This window comes from Euprymna scolopes, chromosome 4 (genome assembly GCF_053919585.1).
Source record: "Euprymna scolopes isolate OS-2025 chromosome 4, ASM5391958v1, whole genome shotgun sequence".
NCBI lineage: Eukaryota > Metazoa > Mollusca > Cephalopoda > Sepiida > Sepiolidae > Euprymna > Euprymna scolopes.
The window spans coordinates 62,401,820-62,428,295 of NC_136485.1; the positions used below are offsets into that span (position 1 = coordinate 62,401,820).

Genomic DNA, 26,476 nt, shown 5'->3' on the forward strand with positions numbered 1-26,476 from the left:
GAGGTCCCTCAGCACGCGAGCAGCCTTGCTTCGAGACCTCATGCCCCTCGCATTTAAGCTAGCCAGGTTCAAGGCCATGTTTCCCTAACTAGAAGTATTCCTCAACTAAGGGTCTAAAGTCCTCGGGAGTGAGGACGTCGAAGGCCTGACCAAGACTGCCCATGAGCAGGTCGGACGTAAGCCGTCCGTCTCGAGCCAGGCCCCCCACGTCCAAGGGGAACGTCATTTTCAGTGCCCTATAGAGGGAGGGGTGAACATAAAGCGGGACCCTCCCCTCGCATTGGGTATTAATCTTACTTAGTGAAGGGTGCTCCCCGTCTACTAGTTTGAGGCCTTTAAACGCTGTTTTTGCCTCCTCCACCATTCTCCAGAGCGCCTTCGCTCTACCTCCCCTATTCACTCGGACGAATGTAATTAATGACGGAGCGTCCGGAAAGTTTCTTGGGTCAGTGACCTCCTTTTTGTCGACCTTTGAGAGGCTTTCTAGTTCTTTCAGGTACCTCCTCTGCCTTCCGTTGAGGTCACTGACCGTGTTGCTGATGTCGGCTTCACAAACTCTTTCCCCGGGCCAGAAAGGGAACTTTCTGGTTTTTTCCGCTCTTACTGCCGACTTTTCTTCTACTTTCTTTCCCGGGGCTTCTTTCTCTGCCGTCATTTCAACTTGTTCGGGTGTTTCGACAGGTTCTGGCGTTTCTGCTGGAGCCTCCGAACGCTCCGTTTCGCTTGCTGGTGTGGTGAATAGGGGAGGGGTTGGCTGAACATCCTCTTGGGGGGGTTGGTTTTTTGGAGATTCAGTAGGCTGTTCTTTCTTTTCTCTTTTTTCTTGCTGTTTGTCATCCCCACCGTCGCTCTCTGATTCGGATGACCTGCTACTGATCTTTCTCTTTGTAGCCGTTACTGTAGGTCTTGTTTCTGCTCGTGGAGCCGGTTCCACCTTTCTCCCCTTCTTTGATACCACCGTACTCCATTTTGTAGTGGTATCTACCTCCATCGGGGGCTCCTTCGTCTGGCTCTGAGCTGGTCCTTGTTTACTGGTCTCTGCTGTTTTCCTTTGAGGGCAGAATCTGGCCACGTGCCCTGGTTTTTGGCATTGCCAACATTGTGGTCTTCTGCCCTCCACGATGACCACCATGGACCAACCCTCGCATGTCAATTGGGCGGGAATTTCATGGAACTCCTTCCTTGACAGCCGCATCAGAAATTTATATTCCCCTGTTTTGATATTATGGGGGCCCTTCACCGCTTCCACCTCCTCGACCTCCCCGTACTGGGACATGATGGCCCCCAGCTGGTCTTCTTCTAAGAAACAGGGGACTCCCGAAATTATCACCGCTGTTCTCCTTTTTGACAAATATTCTGGTCTGATGCGGATGTCCCGCCATGTGAGATCCCCTCTTGCCAGTTTCTGTGCCTCTTCTTTTGTCGGTAAGAGGACCTCCCACATGGCATTAAATCTTCTTACGGCGTATTGGGCCGGGATCTTGAGTTCGCCCAGGAGTTCCATCATTCTTTCTTTCGGGACGCCTTTAAGTCCCTTCCCTTTGGCATCCAATGTTAGTAGGGAGACGGAGCGCTCCCTTATTCCTTCCAATGTTTGCGGGACCACTTTGATGTTGTTCCCGTCCACGAGCTCCTTGTATCTCGTTTCAAACAGCTGTTTGTAGTAAGCTGGGGACTTTGCCTTCCTCTCCTTTGGTCCCCAGCTCAGCTGTTCACCCGTGGACTGGACTCCTGCCGCTGCTACCACTGCTTCTGCCACCGTCTTTGCCTGCGGTGTTCTCTGTCCTGCTGGGATCGGTGAATCCGACAATACGAGGGCTGGCCATTCCTCCTTTTCCACCGGCTCCACGTTAGTGTATCCCCCCGTCCCCGGGGAGCACCCTTCTAACCTGAACACCTCCATGGATCTCACCTTTCTCATCCCTTCGACCGATCTATCCCTTGGGCTGCTTCTTTCTGATCGTGACCATTGCTTTGCTCGTCTCCTTCTACTTTTCACCTTCCACGGCCCGCCTGGAATCTCGTGAACAAACTTTCGCCAGGCCTCCACCTCCTCCTCCCTGGACGCTGCTGTTCCCGTTACCGATCCAGGGATGTCCTCCTGGGAGGTCATCCCAGCGCCCGAAACCCAACCGGGCGCACCTGCACTGGGGGTACCCTGCACGGCGCCTGCAACCCTGCCAGACGCTACCGACCGCGACGCAACCGAACACGACCCTTCTGAGTTGGGGGTGGCAACCCCTGGAACCGCACCGGCACTCGACCCTTCCGAACTGGGGGTGGCGACCGCCGAGACCCTTCTCGGCACGAAACCCTTCACGGCACCTACACCTGGGGCGTCCCCCAAGGTGGCAGGAGCAGAGGCCTGCTCAATCTACTTTGTTGGCCCAAGGCCCGGCTAGACACCCGCCGATTCGGAAACCAAGGGGACCTTCACCTAAAGAGGTATGTCAGTTTCCCTTGGCCCTGCCGGCTGCTTAAGTGCTAGCTGGACCCTGGACTATCTGAAAGAAAGGAGAAAACGCAGTTAATGGCTGCCCAGAGTGGGCAAAAAACAACAATAAAGCACAAAAGTCCTTGCGGGTCCAATCCCCAAGAAGGGGCTGGTCCTTGCAGAGAACAAAAGCCGGCGTTGAGGCAGACCGCAGTAAGCACTGAGAACAGATGGTGTTTATTTGCTCCCCCACTGAGCAAATTAGGCACAAGGCCGTTTTTAATGTGAGGTAAAAACCAGCTCCCCTAAAAGGGGTCACTCTGGTTACCAAAAATAATAATTGTCCCAGTATAGAGGGTTTCCCCTCCATTGACTGGTACAAATTATCTTAAGTGCAGTATCTGCCGGAACAGATGGTATTTATTTGCTCCCCCACTGAGCAAATTAGGCACAAGGCCGTTTTTAATGTGAGGTAAAAACCAGCTCCCCTAAAAGGGGTCACTCTGGTTACCAAAAATAATAATTGTCCCAGTATAGAGGGTTTCCCCTCCATTGACTGGTACAAATTATCTTAAGTGCAGTATCTGCCGGAACAGATACTACACTTTGATCTTGTTCCGAAGGCCAATGTGTATGTATATATGTATGTATGTTTATAGATTTGTATGCGTGTATGTATATATATGTATGTATGCCAATGACTGTCTTCAGTATCATGTCTGCTTGAGCATGTGAATTCGCTAGCATGACTAAAAAAGTCATCTTCGGGCTCATGTACTTTCAGTGACTGAGGGAGTGACACTAGTCTGACAAGACGTTGCAATCATCATGTATGTATGTATCTATGTATGTAATCATTATGTATGTATGTATGTATGTATGTATATTTGTGTGTGTGTGTGTGTATATGTGTATTGGGGTAGAGAGGGCTCCCGTAAGCCGTGGTGAAGGCAACCTTTCTAGGAGAAACAAATATCTTATTTAAAAAACCATAAAGCGGAAGACCAGTATCCGCATTAAGCTGGTCTGCAGTTTAATTTGTTGCTGGCTATCTTGCTCTTGCTTGTTGCTGGATCTCAACATTTTGAACTGAGAGAGAGACTTAGCTGTCGTACAAAGCTAAGACTCTGTAACATCATATTTGTATAGATACTCCCTCAGACATTTGGGCTCATGGATTTTAAATGTCTGAGGGAGTGGCACTCGTCTGACAAGACGTTGCAATCATCATGTATGTATGGGTGTCTGCCTAAAACTTTCAAAACAAAGGCAATGGATTTTCACGAGATCAGTATCATTTTGAAGCTCTAACCCTCAGGCGACAAATATAAAACAATTGGTCAAAAACATTAATTCCTTCACCCTTAACTGGGTATTTCTCTACAGGAAGGGGTCGCTTTTTTCGCCGATATTTTCGAAAGTCATCCCCTCTTTTCGACTGACTAGCCTTAATTTAAACCTATGTCACTACTGGTTTGGCGATGGGTGCAACAGCAAAGACGTCACTTTTTTGTTCATGTTCTTCTTCTCCTTCACGGTACAGGCTCGGGCCTGCCTGCCTACTACCACTTTTCTTCTTTTTTATTGCTAAACACACACCACCAAACACCCGGGCAACGCTGGGCACCCAGGCTAGTTAATTATAAATAATAGATTAGATTGCCACTGAAATTTTAAAATAATATAGAAAGTTTTGAAAATATATATGGTAAGTGAGCTACAAAATTTTCCATGTTTCACCCCTGTGAGGATTCATCAGGCTATTGCATGGAGTCAATGTTACTTTGTCTTTTTATATATTCCTGTGGTATGCTAATCAGCCAATCAGAATAAGAAAGAATCTAATTGTCTGACTAGCAAATCCAGTATCTCAGGAATATATGAAAACATGAAGCAACATTGATTCCATGAATACCTTGACAAATCCTCACGAGGATGAATCGCAGAAAATTCTGTGTAGCTCAATTGCCATATATATTATCCAAATTTACTAACTAGCTCTACTTATATATTGAGCACTGTTAAAGTAAATACGGAAAATACATAAAATGTTATGTATATGCATATAATCATAAGATGCAACTACATTATAATAGCGAAATTCGGAAAAACCAAAAAATCGATTTAAAAAAACAATGGCATTTTTTCTTCTTGGTTTTTTTTTTTTACAAAGGAGTCACCACTTATCAAGGCCCAGAGGTCACTCGAGGATAAGGGTTAATGAGTGTACAGTGGTCAAAGAGACAATATCATAGTAATCGTTAGAAGTGTAAATTTGGTACATTGGATTACTTAAGGGGAACGGCTCATCAAGAATTTGTTTATGTTGGACTTGAAGACGACCATATTGTGATCAGTTGGAAAGCAGGAAAACGGAAGAGAGTTCCACAGGCGTGCAGTTCTAAAAAAGAAGCTTTTGTTCATGGAATTTACGTTTAGGTTTAGATACAGATGAAGAATGGGTGAAATTGATAGTGTTTCAGTTAAACAAATGTTTTTCATGAAAGTCAGACCAGAGGGAAACATAGATTGGATCTTAGTCGAGCACTTGTCATGAAAATAACAATAAAGCAGAGACAGGCTCGCAACGTCTTTTCTGTGAGATAGAGATGGCAGGGAAGAGAAAAGAGCATCCCTCACTAGGCATAAAGTCTATTTTGAACTTTTTCAATGCAGGATAAGCCGCTTCTAGCACCTCCCGCCCAGATGTGGCAACAGGACTCCTTTCTTGAACGTACTTGACTCTTATACAGGTAGAGAATGTATCAGAAGTAAGATCTACTACAGCAGTAGAATGATCCAACCATTTTTCCAGCAGCCTTGGCAACGGATTTGATGTATGTGTTCCACCTCAGATTAGGAATAAAGGTCAGACTTAGAAGCTTGTCAAAACATGGAGCCTCCTCAAGATGAGAGATATTTATTTCAATTGATGCCAGATGGGGATCAGAGCGTTGGTGATGGAAAGATAGAATTTTGGTTTTACATGCATTAAAATTAACCAGTCACCTCTTTCCCCATTGCACCATGTTTTCAAGATCAGAGGAGAGAGAATCAGATATAACTTGGTTGTTTACGGCCTTTGAAGTGTTGCCATAGATGGTAGTGTTGTCAGTATAAATGTCTATGAATGATATTGAAGCGGACTCTGTGTTCAAGACAAAGAACATTGTAATGTCGGTAAGTGTGGCTATCTATCATCAGAAGTCTCACATGTTCTTTCTTTTTGTTTTGTTACTGTATTCTTTCAGGCACGAATCGACAAGCGCAGTTCTACAAATTTTGGCTGTTTGTCCTGCAAATCGGGATCTATATCTGCCGTCGTCTATTTGAACAAATCCGGTTATATACCAGGTGATAAAATTAACATCAAGCTAAATATCAACAATTCGTCGAATCAAACAATTGCTTACTCCATGGTAACTCTTGTGAAGGTAAAAACTGTGTCTTTTTTTTTAACTTAATTCAGTCGATATTCTTTTCTGTTTTTTTTTTTACAAAGGAGTCACCATTTATGAAAACCCGAAAGCCACTCGAGGATAAGGATTAATGTGTGTACAGTGGTCAAGGGGAACATGCCATAGCAATCGTTAGTAGTGGAAATTTGATAAATTGAATTACCTAAGAGGGATGGCTCATTAAGAACTTGTTCACATTGAATTTGAAGACAACCATATTGTAGTCAGTTGGAAAGCAAGAAAATGGAACAGAGTTCCACAAGCGTGCAGTTCTTAGAAAGAAACTTTGTTCATGGAATCTACGTTTAGGTTTTAGTACAGATAAAGAGAGAAGGAAATTATTGATAGTGTTTTCAGCTAGATGAGTGTTTTTCGTGAAAGTCAGGCCATGGGGTGGGGGACCATAGATTGGAGCTCAGACAAGCACTTGTCATGAAAATAGTGATAAAGCAGAAACAGGCTCACAACGTCTCATTTGTGGGAAAGTGGTTGCATGAAAGAGAAAAGGGCATCCCCACTAGGTTACAAAGTCTATTTTGAACTTTGCCAAGGCAGGATAAGCTGCTTCTAGCAGCTCCTGCCCAGATGTGGCAACAGTACTCCATCCTTGAATATACTTGGCTCTTATACAGGTTTATTCTGTTTTAATAATCCATTGATTTATAATATGCAATGTATTGTTGATAATTTCACACATATCAATAAATAAAAAGTGGCTAACAGGTCATGGGGATAAAAAGATATTTCATTAATTAATAGGTTGACAACAACAAACTATACAGACAATAAAACAAGATAAATAAGGTTATTCTCGTGAAGTTATTCTAATGAACACTAAAAACCAAATTGCTCTAATTGCTACACTCTTTCTGTCTCCACTTTGCTTTGAATCGCTTTCTTTGTCACTTCTTAAAGTAAGTCAATTTTCACAGGAACGTGTTAATTCAAAGTATTTTCAACCAATTAAAATCGTTTCAAACCCCAAAAATAGCAAGTTTATGTCAAAACAATAAGCTGATTCGAACTTAGAAACTCTTATAAAGTGAGGAAACAAACATCCAAAAGGCAGGTAAATACTTCACTAGCCTGCTGTATGGAAGAACTCAAGAACGCCTACTGAACACCCCTCCCACACCGTGCCTTTGATTGGGGGGAGATGAAAACGACTCAATGATTCATATACATGTGTTTTTCATCTCGCCACACATTTTTACACATAAGCAAGAGTCAGAAAAACTGAAAATAACTGCTACTCACAGCTATACATGCACTAACAAGAACAAGGTAAATCAACACACATACACAACGCCACGCTGCCAAATACTCACATATGTATATTACTTACAAATGTAACATTTTGACTTGTAGCTATTTACTCAGTTTTCTTTACCAATCACGTGTTTTCATTATGAACACTTACTGGCTGAAAATAATGTTATCCATATATTTATAAGACTCTGTGGACCTTGCTTACTTTCTTGCATCTTGTCTTCGATGATCGGGTAATTCCATCTTTTAAAAAAAAGAGCTGTCATTAAATTTATATATACACAGGCAGCAAAACAAGAAAGTCCGCACTTGTAATTTTTTCAAAAACTGCATATTTAAGCTAAATTTAACCTAAATGTTTAAACAAACTATACCTCATTTGATTGGCTTTTTATTCTCCTATAATTTTACCTGTTTATATTTGACTTTTAATTGAAATATTCTAGTGTTCACGTCAATTTTAAAAAATAACTTCAAATTGAGGAGGCAAAAAGAAAGTCAGCACAATGAAAAATTGTTATTTAAATCTAACTTTAGGACATTAATGCAACACAAACACAACAGGAACACAATGAACTAGTTAATATTTAGTAGCATAGCTCTTCTGCAATCTTTTGGGAATTCCTTGAATTAGACTGCAGCAATACTCTGGGGAAAGGACATCCCACTTTTCTTTAATTTTTGTCCAAAGTTCTTCCAAATTTGAAATTTTATCATTGTGAAGCTGTTGCTTGATGTAATGCCATAAGTTTTCGATAGCATTGAGCTCTAGAGATTATGCAAGCCAATCCAAATACGGAATATCATGCTCTTCCAGGAACCTCTTGACATTGCCAGTTGTGTCTATGGAGGCATTATCCTGCATGAAGATGGGATTATCATCCAAATTCCGACTAAAGTAGGGTAGAAAATTCTCAGTCAACATATTAATGTTCTTGGTCGAATTAATTCGACATTGCAAGAAAACTATAGGCCTTGGACCATTGGTACTAATAATGTCCCACACTAAAATTGAACATCCACCAACTTGCAGCGTTAAAACTGAGCACCTAGGATTAAATTCTATGTCTTTCCTCTGACGGACGTACTGCCTACCATCACTGCCTAGCCTATTGAACTTGCTTTCATCGCTAAAAAGCACTTTTGACCACTATGAAGAGTCATGATCTTCATTGCATCTGACAAAGTCCAGATGGTGCTTTCTGTTCTTTACAGAAATCATTGGTTTGCGTCTTGCAACATATCCTCACAAATTAGATTCCTTTAATCTGTTCTTGACAGTAGAAAGAGAGCCCTTTTTAACAAGATTGCACTGTTGTTGGATTTGGGGAGCCGTTTCAAATCTCTTTCTTAGACTTTGGATCTTGATAGCATCGTTTTCCCTGTTAGAAGCAACTTTAGTACGACCAGATTTAAGAACAACAACAATTACGATTTGAGATGCTTTGTTGCCTGTTGGTGGATATTTTAAACTGATTTAGGGGCGATAATTTAAGCTGGTTTTAAGCGAATTTTTTGCTTCAGACTTTCTTTTTGCCTCCTCAATTTGAAGTTATTTTTTAAATTTACGTGAACACTAGAATATTTCAATTAAAAGTCAAATATGAACAGGTAAAATTATAGAAGAATAAAAGATCAAATGAGGTACAGGTTGTTTAAACAGTTACATGAAATTTAGCTTGCATTTGCAGTTTTTAAAAAAATTACAAGTGTAGACTTTCTTTTTGCCGGCACTGTATATATATATATATATATATATATATATATATATATATATATATAAATTCATGTCATCTTCTTTTTTTAAAAAGTGGAATCGCCTGCTCAGAACTACGTCTGAAGGGTCAAGTTTCAAAACAATACCAATCTGGTGAAAATCCGTCAACTCCATGGAAAGTTTTAGGCAGACATACATGATGATTGCAGCAACATACATACATACATACATACATACATACATACATACATACATACATACATACGTACGTACATTTAAAGAGACAGGTGAGATTTATATTATAGATGACCTTCTATTTCTTGTAATCTTCTATGATATAAATCTCACATGGCTGTTTAAATGTATGTATGTATGTATGTATGTCTGCCTAAAACTTTCGACAGAGGCTACGGATTTTCACAATATTGGTTTTGAAGCTCGACCCTTCGGACGACAAATATGGAATAATTGGCTAAAAACGTTAATTCCTTCACCTTCAACTAGGCACTTTTCTACAGTAAGAGGTCGCTTTTTTTCACCGATATTTCGAAAGTCATCCCCTATTTTTGATTGACTAGCCTTAATTTAAACATTTGTAACTTCCGGTTTGGTGATGGATGTAACAGCAAAGACGTCACGTTTTTGTTTTTTTTTCACATTCTTTTCTTCCTTCGCGATACGGGTTCGAGCCTGCCTGCCTACTACCACTTTTGTTTTTGTTTGTTTTTTTGCTCAACACACACCTCGAAACACCCGGGCAACGCCAGGCATTCAGGCTAGTAACAATTAAATGAGAGTCACTCGGAAGAAAAATGATGTAAGTATGACACACAAAATAGTACATACACTATCTTATTAATATATAGATGTTGTTTTTTTATATTTTCATTATTACTATTTAATTATTACTATTTAATTATTACTATTTAATTAATTAAAATTGGTTTCATGTGTGATCTTATTTTTATTTTTTTGCAAACATGCGTTTAAATCAGATGTAATGCGCATCCCCACTACCTGGGTTAAATACCTTAATCGTTGCTATCTGTATACACCTATGTGTCTCCCCATGACGGGGATAACTGGGTAGAGGTTTTATCATTGGTGTTGTCTGTCCACGTCCCCACCTCCACAGTCGTTGTCAGCTGTCTCTATACATTTTATCCTCTTTTTTATTTTTTCCAGAAAATAATATTTCATGCTAAAAAGAAAACCAAGACAAAAAAGATTTCTGAAACATTTGTACGAAGTCGTTGTCCAGTAAAGCCTGGAGAATTTGGTTCTTGGAAAGGAAAATGTCTGGAGATTCCGTCTCTGTGTTCTCCGCAATTAATATATTGCAGTATCATGGATATTGAATATTGGTTAATTGTAAGTTACATTGTTTTTTGTCTTGTTTTGTTTTTGTTTTGTTTTTTTAATTAAAATCCAGAGTCATTTCCTGTCCTCACCTGCTCTATCTAGAATATTGATGATTTTTGGATTACTACCTGCTCTATCCAGAATATTGAGCACTTGGAATTATGGCTCTAAATCAACTCCAACAAAAGGACAAAGGCATAGAAGATATGGTCCTGATCAATTCCGAAGTTTTTGTGCTCACCCCTCTCCATTTCACAATAATACGAAGTAAATTATATTGATAGAATCAATAGTTTGAAGAGTATTAATATGTACCACATATCAAAAATTTTACAATTTGTTACAATTTGTTAATGAAGTCAATAGTTCGGAGAGATTTTCTATATATCCCTTACAAATGTTATACTGTAATTTTACAATTTGTTATCCTGGACAACGCCAGGTAGAACAAATAGTCACAGTTAACTCCTAATTTCTTGCCTCCCCACCTCCATTTCTACATAGTAAGAAGAGACTTAATGTTAATGAAGTCGATAGTTCAGAGAGATTTTCTATATATCCTTTACAAAAAAGTTATACTGTAATTTTACAATTTGTTATCTCGGACAACGCCAGGTAGAACAAATAGTCCCAGTCAACTTCTAATTTCTTGCTCCCACCACTTTCATTTCACTATAATATAATAATAATAATAAATGATGTTGATTAAGACAATAGTCCGAAGAGAGTTAATATATACCAGTTACCAAAGTAATACTGTGATGTTAAAATTTTTTATCTTGAACAACAATGAGTAGAACAAATGGTCCAATCAATTCCTAATTTTTTGTTCCGCCCCCCCCTTCATTGTGCTATAATATTAAGATAAATGATGTCGATAAAGACAATAGTCCAAAAAGAATTAACATATTACCAAAAGTAATCTGTAATCTTACAATATTTTATCCCGGACAATGTCATGTGAAACAACTGGTCCTGGTCAATTCGTAATTTATGCTCCTCTCCATTTCCACATATTAACAAGATATGTAATATTGATGAAGTAGTGCTTTGGAAGTCTCTTTGATTTTATTTGTGTGGTTTCAGTTCCATCTTACACAAGGTGGGAAAGAAGAGGGGGACTCAGAAAGGGTGATTTCAGTAGTGCTCTGGGTGTTTCTTTCATTTTATTTTAGTTGAATTCAGTATATCACCCTGCAAGCCTCCTAAGTTTTCTTTTTTCACTCCTCATTTAAAACCAGTCTTTCTTTATAATATTTTGTACAATAATACGTATTTGGTGTTGCCTACATACTACTACTACTACTACTACTACTACAATATAATAATAAAGTTTTACATTTGATATCTTTTGGCAAAATTGCTCAATACAATAGATGGAGCAGATGTATTTAAAAACGGCATTGCCTGGTAGAAAGAACGTTACACCCTGTGCTTATGATATGGTATACAATAACAGCTACTTGATGTTGCTAAAGAGACAAAATAATAGTACAGTATTACTCCTGTTAAGTAGTATAGCTCATGGCAAACATGCTCAATATAATAGATAGGGCAGGCGAATTTAAACACAGTATGACAAAGGATTTTAAAAAAAAGTTTAGTCATTTTTATTATAATATTGCAGAAAATAAAAGTACTTGCCATTGTCTGGAAATCATTATAAAAAAAATAATACAATATTACTCCTCTCGTCTGAGCTCCAGTCTCTGGTCCCCCCTCGCCAATCTTTCACGATGAACACTCGACAAGCTGAAACCATTGTCAATAATTTTCCCCACTCTTTATCTGTGCCTAAATCAAAACGTAGATTCCAGGAACAAAGCTTCTTTCTTAGAAGTGCACGACTGTGGAACTCTCTTCCGTTTAGCCGTTTCCCACCAGACTACAACTTGGATGTCTTCAAGTCCAACATAAACAAATTCCTGATGAACCGCCCCCTTAAGTAAGATACTTTATTTCCAATACTAACGATTACTACAATACTATTCCATTGATACATGCAATAACCCTTATCCCTGAGTGGTTTCCGGGCCTTGATAAGTGGTGACCACCATGTAAAAAAAAATAATAATAATAAAATATATCTTATGGCAAAAGCTCCCAATACAATAGATTGAGTAAGTGTGTTTAAAGATCACATTGTCCGTGATTAAGAATTTACAGTTTTTTTTATTATAATATTGTATATAAGAAATGCTACTGGCGCTATACAGCAGTAGCAGCGACGACGACGACGACGACGATGATGATGATGATCATGATGATGATGATGATGATGATGATGATGATGATGATGATGATGATGATGATGGAATGGAATGGAATGGAATGGAAAAGTGTGCTTTACTAGGGATTAAAAGGGGGATAACTAGAGACATCAGAGGGTTTGGAACTGTTCAACCTAGAGGAGATGAGGGCGCTTGGTGAAGATGACATATACAAATATTTGAGGGGTTCTCGAACATATACCATCAAAGCTACAAAAATGAAAGTAGATTGGAAAAAAAGTGACTAAGAAGAACAAGGAAACTCTTAGAAAAGATACTATGCAGTCGAAATCTAAAGGAACAAACACCTAGATAGTATTGCTGATAAGATACTCTGGACCATTCATAGGCTGGACCAAAGAATAAGTTATGCATCTTAACCAGAAGACAAAGAAACTAATGACAATGCACATTGGCCGACTCTATATGAAAAGGAACGAAGGGGAAGGAGGAACAGGACTAATAAATGTAGAAGATTGGAAAAGTCAGAACACAGAAAGATTGATAAGCACGACAAGAGACACTGTCGATAAGAACAATATAGAAAACGATGAAGGCAGTAACAAAAAGGCAAGAAAGAAAAAGTAGGAAGAGAAGGCGCTACACGAACAATTTAAAATAATGATGGAAGAAAAGAATCATGAAAACACCTGGAAATCTTGTTTCGTGAATTTAGTTTTTTTATTAGAACTTAAAATTGATTAATGGATCTAATTAAACTTTAGCAAAAAAAACCACTCGACTAGCTATATATGATTTCCCCCACTCTCTATCTGATCTGTGCCTAAATCTAAATGCAGATTTCATGAACAAAGCTTCAAAGAGAGAGAGAGGCAAACAGATAGAGAGACAGAGATGAAGAGGGAAAAGAAAAGAAAAAAAAGGAAAGTTTGTTTTATGTATTTTATAGTGTCACTATTTCGCACTTGCCCTCACTTTTCCCGTGGGTCAATCGGTTAGTGTGCCATATTTAAAGACAGTTGTTTTGTTTTCTAATTTGAAACTTATCTGGGGTATACAGGATGGAACAATAAAATTTTCGCCCTAGAAAAGACAACATGATTCCATTTCCATTTAAGGAAAACTGATATTTTTTTGTTGCAGACCATCAACTAGTTGTATACAAATCTCAAGAGCGATAGGAGCCTTCTCTTATGTTTGAAAGTGATACAATGTTTAATGAGCAAGATTGGACAACTGTAGAATTTATGCTCTCTATTGATCCAAGTTATGACAACAGGACCATTGCCAACATCCTCAAAATGCAAATCTTGACAGTTCAACACTTGAAGGCACATCTCAATGCAGTTTCCAGCCATGGTTATGGTCTTTGGTGTGGTTTTTAGTGAGGGCCACATCATGCCACCTCACATCTTCGAAGTCAGCTTGAAAATCAACACCAAAGTGTATCCGGATGTGCTGAAGAGTGTGGTGAGCCCCTGGTGCAATCAGATGGCCACTGGCAGACCCTGGGTGTGGCAGCAGGACTCGGCACCAGCCCACAAGTCCAAAGAGCCTCAGGCTTGGCTTCAAAAGAAGTACTACGACTTTGTACCATTCTCTCACTGGCCCTGCTTCTCCCCTGACCTGAACCTGCTGGACTACTTCATTTGATCATTCATCGAGAACATCACCAACATGACCTCTCACAACATCAAAGTCAGTCTGATTGCCTCCATCTGCTAAGTATTCACCGAGCTCCCGCTGGCGCTTGTGGAAAAAGGATGCTCCAACTTCTGGACCCGTAGTATCGAGGCGGTGATTGAGGCTGAAGGCAGCTACATTGAATAGGTGTCAGCTCTACTACATAATCAAGTTACATGAATTGATTTTTTCAATAAAAGTATTAAAATAAAGCTATAGTGTTGTTTCCTTTAAGGCGACAATTTTATCGTTCCACCCTATATTTATTTTCACTGATTTCGTCTCAGAATGAACATAAATATTTAAAAACCAGTTTCTTGTAATCTGCATTAACCTTCTTTCTTTCTTTCTTTCTTTCTTTTTTTTTTTTTTGTATTTGGCAGTTTTCTGTTTGCAGTAATTGGCGTACCTTCTTGGAAATACCAATAAAGATTATTATGGGGACGATTCCACTGAAAGAAACAATTCCAGAACAACCAATAGCCGGCTCAACTCCTCGAACTGAAAGCCCCAAACCGAAAGTCTCAAACTGAAAAATTTATCAAAATATCATCAACTCAGAGTGATAAAATTTTTATGAAATTTGATACCCACACCTATAATTTCTTTATTATTTTTTTTAAACAATAATCGACTCTCCTTCCTCAACGAAACAATATTTTATTTCATAAAATAATTGAATTGTAGCATTTTCTTTTCTATATGTGTTAAGTATCAAACCTGCAATAGTGAACATAAAACCTGAGCGAAAGAAGTAACACTGAACTGATTGACACAGATATTTATCTGGTCGGAAGAATATAAATTCAGTTATTTAATGCAGAGACACCTACCAAGAACACCTGCAGACAAAAATTCACCGGTCACTAAATAAGATATAAAATGGTTGGAAGTCATGTCCGATAGGGTCAAGGCGAAATCCTGGAATACATGTGTGGCAGTTGTGGGTGTCCTAAAATGTTATATTAACTCGTCCAAATTGAGATCAGCAGAAAGGCGTGTGGCTAGTAAATTCGAGATTAATTTCCATCAAATCTGAGCCCACTTTACTCTCTTTGACTCTACTTGTTCACAGCAACCGAAAAATAAAAATATATCATTATATATTTTATATATATAAGTGTTTCTTTTAAGCTCAGTAGCAATATACAACATATACATTTTTAATTTATTCTTGCTAATCCCAGATTTGAAAACAATGAAATTGAATAAAATTTGTTTCCTAAAATAATTTTAATTGAATTTGACAATTTTTTTATTTACTTTTTAAAATCTTTGCAATCTTGTTGCGCATCTGTGGTTGTGTTTAATATTTGTATATCGGTTTATCTCTGCTGACTATGTTGGCAGTCACAAATAAAATATAGACTTATTTTTTCTTGCGAATCAATTTCCCTGCTAGGCGATTTGACCACACACTGGCCAAACAGCTTACAGGGCACATTGATTCCATCTGTCCTCTAAGGAACTTCTTTTAGCCTCTTTGGGAATCACTGTCGGTCAGCAGAAATAACCTAGGAAGTATCACATTTCTAAAATGGTGACCCTGACGTGATTTCCAAAGAGACTAAAGAAGTTCCTTAAGTGACAAAAGAACCTCAAACTCCTCTTTTTAATCACTTGTCCAACTTTCTGCCACTTTCATTGTTTTGTTAAAGAAGGTTTTGGTTTTAATCTCTGTTATATTTTCCTTTGTATAGAGTGGTGCATCTCGCATCTCTAAAATATGCCCATTGCATAGCAACCCCTAAAGATTTTTTTGTATGGAAGGAAACCCATCCAGCACCCACAGCTGGCAGGTGACAGTTTCTAAGTGGTTAATGAAACAGATTGACAACCTGGATCTGCCAAAACCAAAATTTATGAAAACCAAACCAAAACCAAAATTTATGAAAAAAAAAATATATATTTATTTATTTATATATATATAAATATATATAAATAAATAAATTTATAAATATTTATAAATAAATATATATAAATAAATAAATTTATTTATTTATTTATATATATATAAATATATATAAATAAATAAATATATATATTTTTTTATAAAGCCCCCCTGTTTCGGTTGAGAACTATCATAAATAATCTCACTCGCTACTTAATTTGGCTGAAAAAATGCGAAGCTCGTGGTTTGTTTACAAACAAACGTTTGAGCACTTCATGAGTGGCGGACGGATGTTTATTTAAATAGACATTCGGACAGATTAGTTGCGAGCACCGCTTCCGTGGTCAAGGGGTAGAACTGCCGACTGTCATCACGACGGTTCTAGGTTCGATCCTCGGCTTGGGATAGGTGTGAGTCTAGCGGCACTGATGAGTTCTGATACAACGAAACAGGACTGTATGTCGATGACTAAAATATATTTTATATATAAATATATATAACTTGAGTTCCTTCAGCTATAATTAAAACCGAAACCAAAACTTATTGAGAATTCTTGATAAAATTATTTATAAGAAAAATAGATTACTGGAGTGCCATCAGCTATAATTGAAATCGAAATCGAAGCCAAAACTTATGAAGAATTTTTGGTAAAATTATTTATAAAAAATAGATGACTTAAGTACCATCAGTTATTAAGTTGGTTCAAAAATAATATCGTTTCCTCACATATGTTACTTTATATATGATTTCTGAATTAATTCATTAATATATATATATATATATATATATATAGCCATGTTCAAAAACAGCTTATAATCACAATTATAATTACAAATACTATTAAGAGTAATAGTTCTGTCAGTTTGAAGTTTGGTAGTTTCCAAAACGGTTGTTCTGGAAAATGTTCGTTTTTATTGAAGAAAATTAGGAAGCAAAGGTGAGGAGAAGTGCTTTCATTCCTTTCAGTAAATTTGTTGCAAGCTCTTCTCTGGAAGGTTCTTTTTTTTTTTTTAGTGTTTATATATAGCCCCCTCCTCAAGTAATAGTGAGTAATTTGCATAAAGTCACTAATGAAAATTGCCCTAAAAATCTTGTTAAAAATATTTCCAATAGAACAATCGTTCATTGATGCCACTAACTGGATTGCATTACTCAATTACTGTAGCCAAGGTCACTCGGCTACTTAAAACAATTTTTTTTTTCGGGTACATGTCAGTTCATTTTGCTGATCAAAAAAACAATACTTTGTATCTATAAGATAAGTTGATCAACAAATCATGTGATCATTAAAAGTCTCGATTGATATCATATCTATTTGTTACCTATTTATTTAAAATCCATTCTTATCTATATACATGTCCATAAGTGTTTACATGTAGATATGCTCATCAAAAATAAACAGTTAGCATTGTATAACAGATAGTGATGAACCGATTCCAATATTTTTCCCGATTATGATAGAATTATCGATTCTGTACTAAATCACTGATTCCGATACAATTACCGATTCTGATAACAATTCTCTAAATATTTACTATAAAATTTATTTTTCTGGATTACCAAAAAAAAAAAAAAGACATGTTAAATCGGCATATATTTTCTCAAACGTAAAAACGCTTGTGGGGAGTGATCTATAAATTGAAAATCAATAAATATTTATTCTTTTATTATTACTATTAGCGGTGGAAGATGTTCTTTTAAATAAAATAAAATAAAAAAAGAAAATTAAAGGAATCGTTTTAGGGCATCGGAAAATAGGCACAACTTTTTCTGATTCCAATACCGATTCCAATATCTCAAAAAGTTCTGATTTTTCCGATTCTCGATTCTGATTCTGATTAATCGTCCCAACACTAGTAGCTGATGTTGCTTGCTGAAAAACTCACTTAACCTCGCCTCATCCTGGTGAAATAGTTGGGGTGAAAGGAATTCATACATTTTCCAAGTTTTATTTTCCTTCAGTCGAAGTTCTCAGAAATCAAGGGGCCCCCTACCTGCGGCTAACACTTGAATTATGAATAAGATACATAGATATTCGAATGTTCCATTAAAATTCTTTATCTTTCAAACACTGAGTTAGTAAAGAAGTTGAGAACATAATTTCCCTCTCCCCAATTAAACATTTTAATATGTTATACTATATCTTTATTTTTAGTCTCTTGCTTTTACTGTATTTCAGAACAAGAATTCATCTAGTCTGGTGGAGTCTTTGGCACTCGAGCATAGTGTCTAGTAAGCATGCAGTTTCTCTTCTATTAGTGTGAAAATGAGAAATGAAAAATTAAATGAGGAAACTATTTAGGTTGTCAAAAATTTTTGTTACCTTAATGATACTATTGGAGCACAGTGAGAAGCAGGTGCTATTGTGATTGCAAGAATTAGGAATGTATGAAGTGGGTTCAAGCAATTTCTATAAGTACTAACCAGCAGAGGATGACAATTGTCGACTAAGGGAAAATCCTAATAGGTATGTAATGCAGTCGTTACATGTTAAGACTTGAGACTCACACGTTGTATAAAGACAGCCACTCGGAAACAAATACAAGAAAAGAATTTGACTCGCTTTTTTTTTTTTCAGTTGAAACAGCAGACATTTATTTACAGGTACTTCCAGAATAATGCTTTGTTTCTTGTTCAAAAGTCTTCTCGTATTCCAATGTGTTTAACAAGACTCTGCTGTATCAAACACGTGGTACTCTTTCTTTATCCGACCATGTTTAGGACACATCTTTACTTGTCACTCTCGGGCCACATGTGTAACATATCTATTTCCATCCTTCACGGGCCACGTTTTTCTTTTTGTTTATAATTTTTTTCCTTCTTCTTCGCTGTGATGTCACCTCTCGTCATTTGCATATGTTGATTGTAGTACAGCTGCTGCTGCTGCCATCCGCGCATCCGCGCTGTGTATGCAGTATAATTATGTATGGAAAGTAAACTTGACCAATGAAGGTTGTATCTATCTGCCAGGCAATTTTTAAATTCAATCATTCTTATCCATACACAAGTCCATAAGTGCTTACCTGTAGGTAGGAAGGTGACTGTGGTTCAGTGGTTAAAATTACAAATTGACAACCTGAGTGTTGAATCCAGTTCATTCCACAAAAATCATTTTCACTTAGGATGTTGGCAACCTTCATGTGGCCCCTCCTGTAAGTACCTGATGTCTTTCGAGAAATAATTCTGACTAAAAAATATCGGGGAAACCAATGCCAACAATAGAATCTTCAGATTCATAGAATATGATGATGATGACCTGTTGGTAAATGATACACATATGCCATAAGAAAATAAGAATTTAATGTCTTCTTCATGACAGTGGGTGTTGCTTGCTGAAAAGCTCACTTAACCTAATTAAGGTGAAATAATAGGGGGAAAAAGTGATTTATACATTTCTCAAGAGTATTAGTCATTATTGCCTCTATTCAGTCTATAAAGACAATGGATATCCTCTGTAAGGGTAGCTGCACGTGTAATTGTGAGACAAGGGTTTCGCAATCCCAACTACACCTTTCCTCAATCTGCACTGCTTGAGTCCAATGGCAATGAGAAGTGCTAGAAAACTGGAAACAATGCAGGGATAAGCGGAGAGAACATACAGCACCTGGTCACCCATTTTAGTACTGACCAGGCTCAATGTTGCTTAACTTTGGTGATCTAATAGGAACCAGTGTGTGAAACGTGATCATGCTGTATATAAGAGTATCAGTTTTTCAATAAAAAAGTGCAGAATAAGAGGGACAAAGTTTCATTCTAACATTTAAAATAACATTACTGAATCATCTTCGTTACCATGTAAATTAAAAAATTAAGAAGAAAGGTTTTAGTACTCGTGACGTAACAGATAAAGTATTACATAATATTCAGTTCTAAGGGAACCTCTTCTGGAAGTTTAAGGTTCAATTTTTAGTGTGGATGATACTAAGAATGCAATTATGAATTACTTAAGACTTCTAGCAGTTCATAGCTGACAGAACGAGAGCATACCCCCATGGATTAAATAAAAGTTTCAGTTCAAAATTCTGTGCACATTCCAGTGTTCGACAGAAAGATTCCCGAGTTTAACAAGACACACCTGAAGAAGGTCGGAGGTTACATCGGCTAAAACCTCAAGATAAGAACAGTGGTTCGAATAGCCCAAATTTTTCCAAGATGTTTGATGTTGACTGTTGATGACATTGGTTGCAATTTTTTGTGCTGGATAGAATTATTTTATTATTGTGGTCATCATTTTTTTTTTTTTTATTTCCCCTACAGACAAGTGATGGACCATAAGAAAAAAATAAAAACAAAATAATGATATTTTTATTGTTTTTCTTTTTTTGTTCAAAATTAAAAAAAATGTGTTTGAAAAGTTGTTAGCCACTGTATTGCTTCATCATTATTTCATCATATCAAAGTCAACAGATTTGTTGGGATTTTATGTTGGATGTATGTCTGCAATACGATTTGTTGCATTTCTTTTGAGATACATTGTAGAATTGGTTGACAAAGTATCATTCTAACATTTAAAACAACTTTATTGAGGTATCACTGATAACATGTGTTCTGGTAGTTACGTCCCCTTGTTATAACTCTGAAGTTAAAAAGAGTTATTACCCTTAGTTATTATTGATTTTCTTGTAATGGCGTTTTATAAATAAAGCATATGCTTATCTAGCTATCATTTTATCCATTCATTATCGGAGCCATTCTATCCGATGAACTCCATAACTTAACATGGTGTCAGAAGTGGGGATATAAGGACAGAATTATACCAAAAAGTTAACGAATTGGAATAATGGCTTAGCCATGATATTTTTTTTTCTTCATGAGAACTAAAAAAACATGTACATAGCCACTAAGCAATAAGGTAAGATAATGACCTCTATACCATAAGATATAATAAGATTTAGCATGGCCGCTTAATCTCAAGTTCCTTCACTAACAATAGATTGTTTCAGCCCAAACATTGCCAAATCAACGGACAAATTTATTCGACAAGGATCTATTTTTATGGTCCCAGGCATGACATTGACATCGGCATCAAGCTTAGATATCTTTTATTATGGGCTGGTGTCGAGGGACAAAAAATAAGTGACACATTTATTTTTCAACATAAAGAAAAAAGGTCCGTCGAAGCGTACATACTTTAGAAAGTATGTGAACCCTTGGTTGAATTTTCGGGTGACAAGAGACAAACTGCTGCAGTCCAAGCAAAATTCAGATGAATCGGTACACTTGTTCTTGAAACGGCTTGTGGGAGTTGAAAACTCTCAGCCTTACTCGATGGTCGCCCTTTAACTCAGAAGAGCGACCTAGCTACATCACTTCCTGTTTCTCATATTTCACCCTCTTTTCTGCTGAACGCTCAACCAGTCAAGATGTGACAAACACCGCTCCGGTGGGGCCATGAGCCACCGCCGCATCCTGACTAGCCAGTCAACCGCAAGTAACGTTACTCATCTTTCAATGAACTATTATTCTATGACTCTTTCCTGTATATTTATGCAAATAAATTGCATTTGTTTCGTTGGTATATAACGGTATATTTTCGTCTTCATTATGCGACCTTTCATCTTTTCAATTCCTCTATTATTAAATACATCCACCATTACACACACATGGGGACGGGGTCGTCTATCACGCAGCAGACCGTCCTGTCCCCAACAGCTTCACCAAATAGCCAAACAGTGTGAATATTACGAAATGATGGAGAGAGACACTCTTATTGTCGATTTCTTCATATTCATCATTTATCTAAAGTCAGCGCAGAAATCCTTAATTAAGGAAGGTAAGGGTAACGATCTAACTATAGTAAAAACACTAGTAGAGAGAGGAGGCAACTTGCAAGTAAGTTGAAGCTATACACACCCCTGTCAAAGAGAGCAGTACACATGTAATCCAGGCTAATAATAATAAAAAGCCAACACAGTGTGGATATTGTGACAAAAGACATCTTCGAGAAGAGTGCCTAGCAAATGTAGAATCATGCAACAAAAGGGACATTTTGTTAATGGTTGCTACTCCAAGATGGGAGATTAAAAAAAAAAGCAAATAACAGAATGACAGAATCACAGTGGCACAAAAATAGGAGAATTAACACGGTGACACAAAATAAAAGTAATGCTACTGGTTCGAGTGAACATATACATTTCCACACAGTTTAGCAGTTAACATCAACTATTAGAGAAACATATGCCTTAAAGTTTAAAATTGGCAACAGACAAATGCAGATAGACGCCAATAATAAGGTCGATAGATATGCTATGAGCAAACTTTTGCCCAAAGAAGTATATAAAAAAAAACTCAAAACGATAGCAATATGGTTAATTGCTTTCGGCGGAACAACAATTGATCAAGAAGGAACCTGGTGGCTAGGAGTAAGGTTCCACAACAGATTTGTTGAAGCAGCATTCCATGTTATAAATTCAATAGAGCCAATAATGATATGGCTACAGACATCACAGGAGTTAGAGTTAGTGACTCTAAACATAGCTGTAGAATTAGTAGCTACAGTTACAAAAAGTCGTCAGGTACAGACAAACGATGATCAAGCATTCCAGCAGAATACAAAACTAGTTCCAATGTTAAGGTCAATTTGTAAAGGAAATTTAAATGAAAATTAAAAAAAATGTTCTGAAATCCAGAATTGATGAAGAGTTTTAAGGCAAATATCAAGAAGCCCCTTCTTTATTAAATGAACGCAAACTTTGGAAATCTAGATTTAATGAAGTTTTTTCTGGTGGATACCAAGAAGCCACTTCTTCCAAAAATAAACAGAATGTTCGGCAATCCAAATTTGATGATGTTTTTGTAGAGGAATACGAAGTACCTCCTCCTCGATCAATATGCAAGATTACAAATGTTCATTCCTATGGTGGTCTCTTCATAGATCAAAGTGTTTCTAGAACCATAGATCTTGTTAGAACTTGCCGAGATTCCGGCTTGCGCGAGCCTTTTCTAGTCTCACACAAAAATATGCATTCACATTTCAAGCTATATTACTTGTCATATACATACACGCACACAAACATACGCACCTACGTCCGCACATATATTCACGTTCGCGTCCATACACTCATATTCACATGTATATACACACACGCTCACGTACACACATGTACTCACATACACGCACGCATGGACAACGTCACTTCCCCTTTCAAAGGAAATCCACACATGCACAAAAGACCACCGGAAACACCTATAAAAGAAAGAGCAATAAGCGGCTTCTTCCTTTTAGGACCAGCTTTCGAGCTGTACGGTCTACGGACCGACAGCATGCCTTTTCAGCATGCGCGCGCACGCACGTGCCTCACACCACTTGCTACTATATGCGACAAAAAGCTAACAGACCATACGTACACTTTATATGCTTTCTCTCTCCATGAACTGGATTGACTTTCTCACTTTCTCTCTTTCTCTTTCTACGTGCCAGACGGCCATTTCTCGTTCTGCTACATTACTCACTTCTCTTCCTATGCGCGAACAAACGATAGTGACCTGAACGTGAGATGAACACACATTTCCTTTTTCCTTCTATACTACCAATCCTGCAACAAACGATGGTTACACCCGCGCGGACACGAACACATGTTATATCTAAAACATTCATTCTTTCAACAATAAATAAACGACACGTTTATATTATTCATCAATTGAGTCTTTGTTTCCTTCAATTCCATTCGTTTCATTATTTTCTTTTGTAACAGGATTAGGATAATATATATCCTAGTCCTCTACAGGCTCATTCATATACCATTTATAACCATCAGAGTAGTATATTGGTGATTATAGCAGAATTGTTAAGAAAGGCTGCAACAATTGGAAATGTTACAATGAAAATTATGGATGATCACCGTCACTTTCTTCCCCTAAAATGATTCGGTTTCTATGCTTAAAACAGAAGATGAATTTTATGATTATTGCCTTTGTTAAAACCCGATTGTAATTTTTTTGTTTAAATAAGACATTTTCAGCTGTTACGTTCACAACTGAACCTTTCCAAAAACAAAGATGACCTTTGTTGACTATTTTTACTACATCGCTTCAAGCCGACTGTGGGGATTTTGTTTTTGAACCCAAGCTACCAGACCCAAATGAAGATTAAGTAGCAAGCTGTGAAGGCCACTAAATTCACAACCCTTGCCAATAAATAGAGTAGCTCTGACCTTATCACTTACCACTGTTTTTCCCCGACTTTTTTTTTTTACCCCAATTTTCTTATCAGTTTGTTTAAGCTGAGGATGGGGCATCCTACCAAATGCCAGACAGTCACCTGCAATCCCATATATTCCAACTGAGAGAGCTTTTTAAGATTCTAACCGTTCCTTTAAGTGCAATTGTTTGAATATCTCTCGCACTTGGTTCACAGGGTATATTTACCAAGTAGCTTTTGAAATTCTTTTTAATGAGTCCAGTTGCTCCTATAATAACTAGAATGATAGAGATCTTCCTAAGATTCCAGTTTCTTTTCATGCCATACGTAAGACGTTGGTATTTTGTTATCTTTTCCCTCTCAGCTCTGTTTAACCCAGCATCATTGGGAGACACTAACTTCTACTAAGGTTGCTTCTTTCTCCTTATCCAATATCACTATGTTGGGTTTAGTAGCTCCGTTTTCAAGGTACGTATGGCACCTTTAAATTTAATATCAAAACACACAATCGGTCAATTATCATGTTCAGAAATGCAAAACAGAGAAATGCATTCAAAGTTTGAAGTAAACTTTATGCATGACAAAATATTAGCTTCGTTGGAGAATGTTCAAATTGAATTGCTCATCGAGAAAATGGAAGAAAAAAAATGGAATTAAAGAGAAATGTTTATAACTGTACTTTTTTAAATGATTTCTTCCTTCTGGGTTTTGGGAATAAGGTCGATGATAGAGAATGTATTCGGCTTTTTTTTTTTTTTTTACAGTGAGGATGGCTTTTTCTCTCTACCAATTTTGTGTTTTTCTCCTCTCTCTCTCTCTCTCTCTCTCTCTCTCTCTCTCTCTCTCTCTCTCTCTCTCTCAGGGGTTTACAAAAAAGCTCAGTTTTTTTTTTTTTATATATCCACCTGTAGGCTTGAAAAAGAGTTAACTTTCCATTTTATTATTTTGAGTGCAGAAACATTTTATTGTTTAGAAAGTAACTTTATAACTATTTTTCTTTCTGGCCGGAAGAATGCGCGGAACCAGGCTGTGCACCAACGTTTTTAAACGTGTTATATTTGACAGTCGACGAGTTAAAATCTGGTTGGGAGTGTACATTTATTTTACTAGTCCTTCACACTATATAATTTGAAGACCTCGATATTTCAACATAAGGTAGACTTTTATTCAATGAATACATAATTTTCCATTTGATAAAATATGAATATATTTATGAGTTCTTTGTTTTTGTCGTTTTCTATTTCTTCCTCCTCTCCATCTTCTGAAATGAATGGCACATGGAAATCTGAGTACGAGCCTCATTTTCAGTTCCAAGTCACGCACACACAATGCGATTTCTGGGTTGGCTGGTGTTAGGACGATACAAAAGTATAATGCAAGGGGAGTAATTCTTTACTACTTTGGCCAAATAGGTACAAGGAAAAGGGAAAGAATTCCAATATATGATTAAAAGAAAGATAAAATGTACGCAAAAAGAAAGGAATGGAAGAAATATACAGCTCAACTGTCGAGGCAAGGCTGAATTAAGGAAAATGTGTGAATTATGCCACGGATTTCTGCCTTTTGAATTACTTTGGATCATCTTCCAATTACGCGACTCGCTTGGATTTTACTTGTGCGAATGAAAATTTAACTAACTTTCTTGGATTCTGCATCTTTAGATTTTACCGTCATTGGATATTTTACCCTTCATCAGACTGTCCATTCACGTGAAATCACTTTTTTATTCACCCTATTCCCTCCGCTTCACTTTTTGTCATCAAGTAAGATCTATGACTTACTTGTAGTTTCATTTAATACTTTTGCAAGTAAAAATTTTGCTAAATCCTAAGAGTGTTTTTTAGTCCATATGGTGAAGGTTTTTATGGCTTTTTTAGGGTTCTTTTTAAAGACTTTCTTTCCCCATGTAACACTCTTTGAAACTAACTTTCACCGGTCACTGTGAACACTTAAAGTTGGAGACAGAACGTCTGAACACTGAACACACGCATCGTATCACTATGAAAAACATATTTAATATCAGAGGAGGCATATCTACAAACTCCCATTTTAAAGAAAAACTTTTTACGAAAATATCTGAAGAGAGCACACCCTAAGCTCGAAACGCGTTATAAAAATATTTTAAAATAAAAATATGATGAAAACCTTTAAAAAAAACCCACAATTGTTGATGGCTACACTCTTTTAAATATATATATATATATATATATATATATATATATATATATATATATATATATATATATACTAGCAGTTCAGGCTGGCTTTGCTTGGACCCTATGTACTGTCCA

General features: G+C 37.2%; 1 protein-coding gene across 2 annotated transcripts in view; it reads left to right on the forward strand.

Moving 5' to 3' along the window:
* LOC145267823 (arrestin domain-containing protein 17-like) overlaps positions 1 to 14,810 on the forward strand; it is a 37,012-nt gene extending 22,202 nt beyond the window's left edge. Inside the window, exons 4-6 of one of the 2 annotated variants that reach the window (XM_080123328.1) lie at positions 5,686 to 5,868; positions 10,064 to 10,249; positions 14,538 to 14,810. In XM_080123328.1, the coding sequence (XP_079979454.1) occupies positions 5,686 to 5,868; positions 10,064 to 10,249; positions 14,538 to 14,687 (519 nt within the window). In that variant the 3' untranslated portion in view covers positions 14,688 to 14,810. The remainder of the gene's footprint in view (positions 1 to 5,685; positions 5,869 to 10,063; positions 10,250 to 14,537) is intronic. The other variant, XM_080123329.1, reaches the window with a different exon arrangement.
* Positions 14,811 to 26,476: the final 11,666 nt, after the last annotated feature.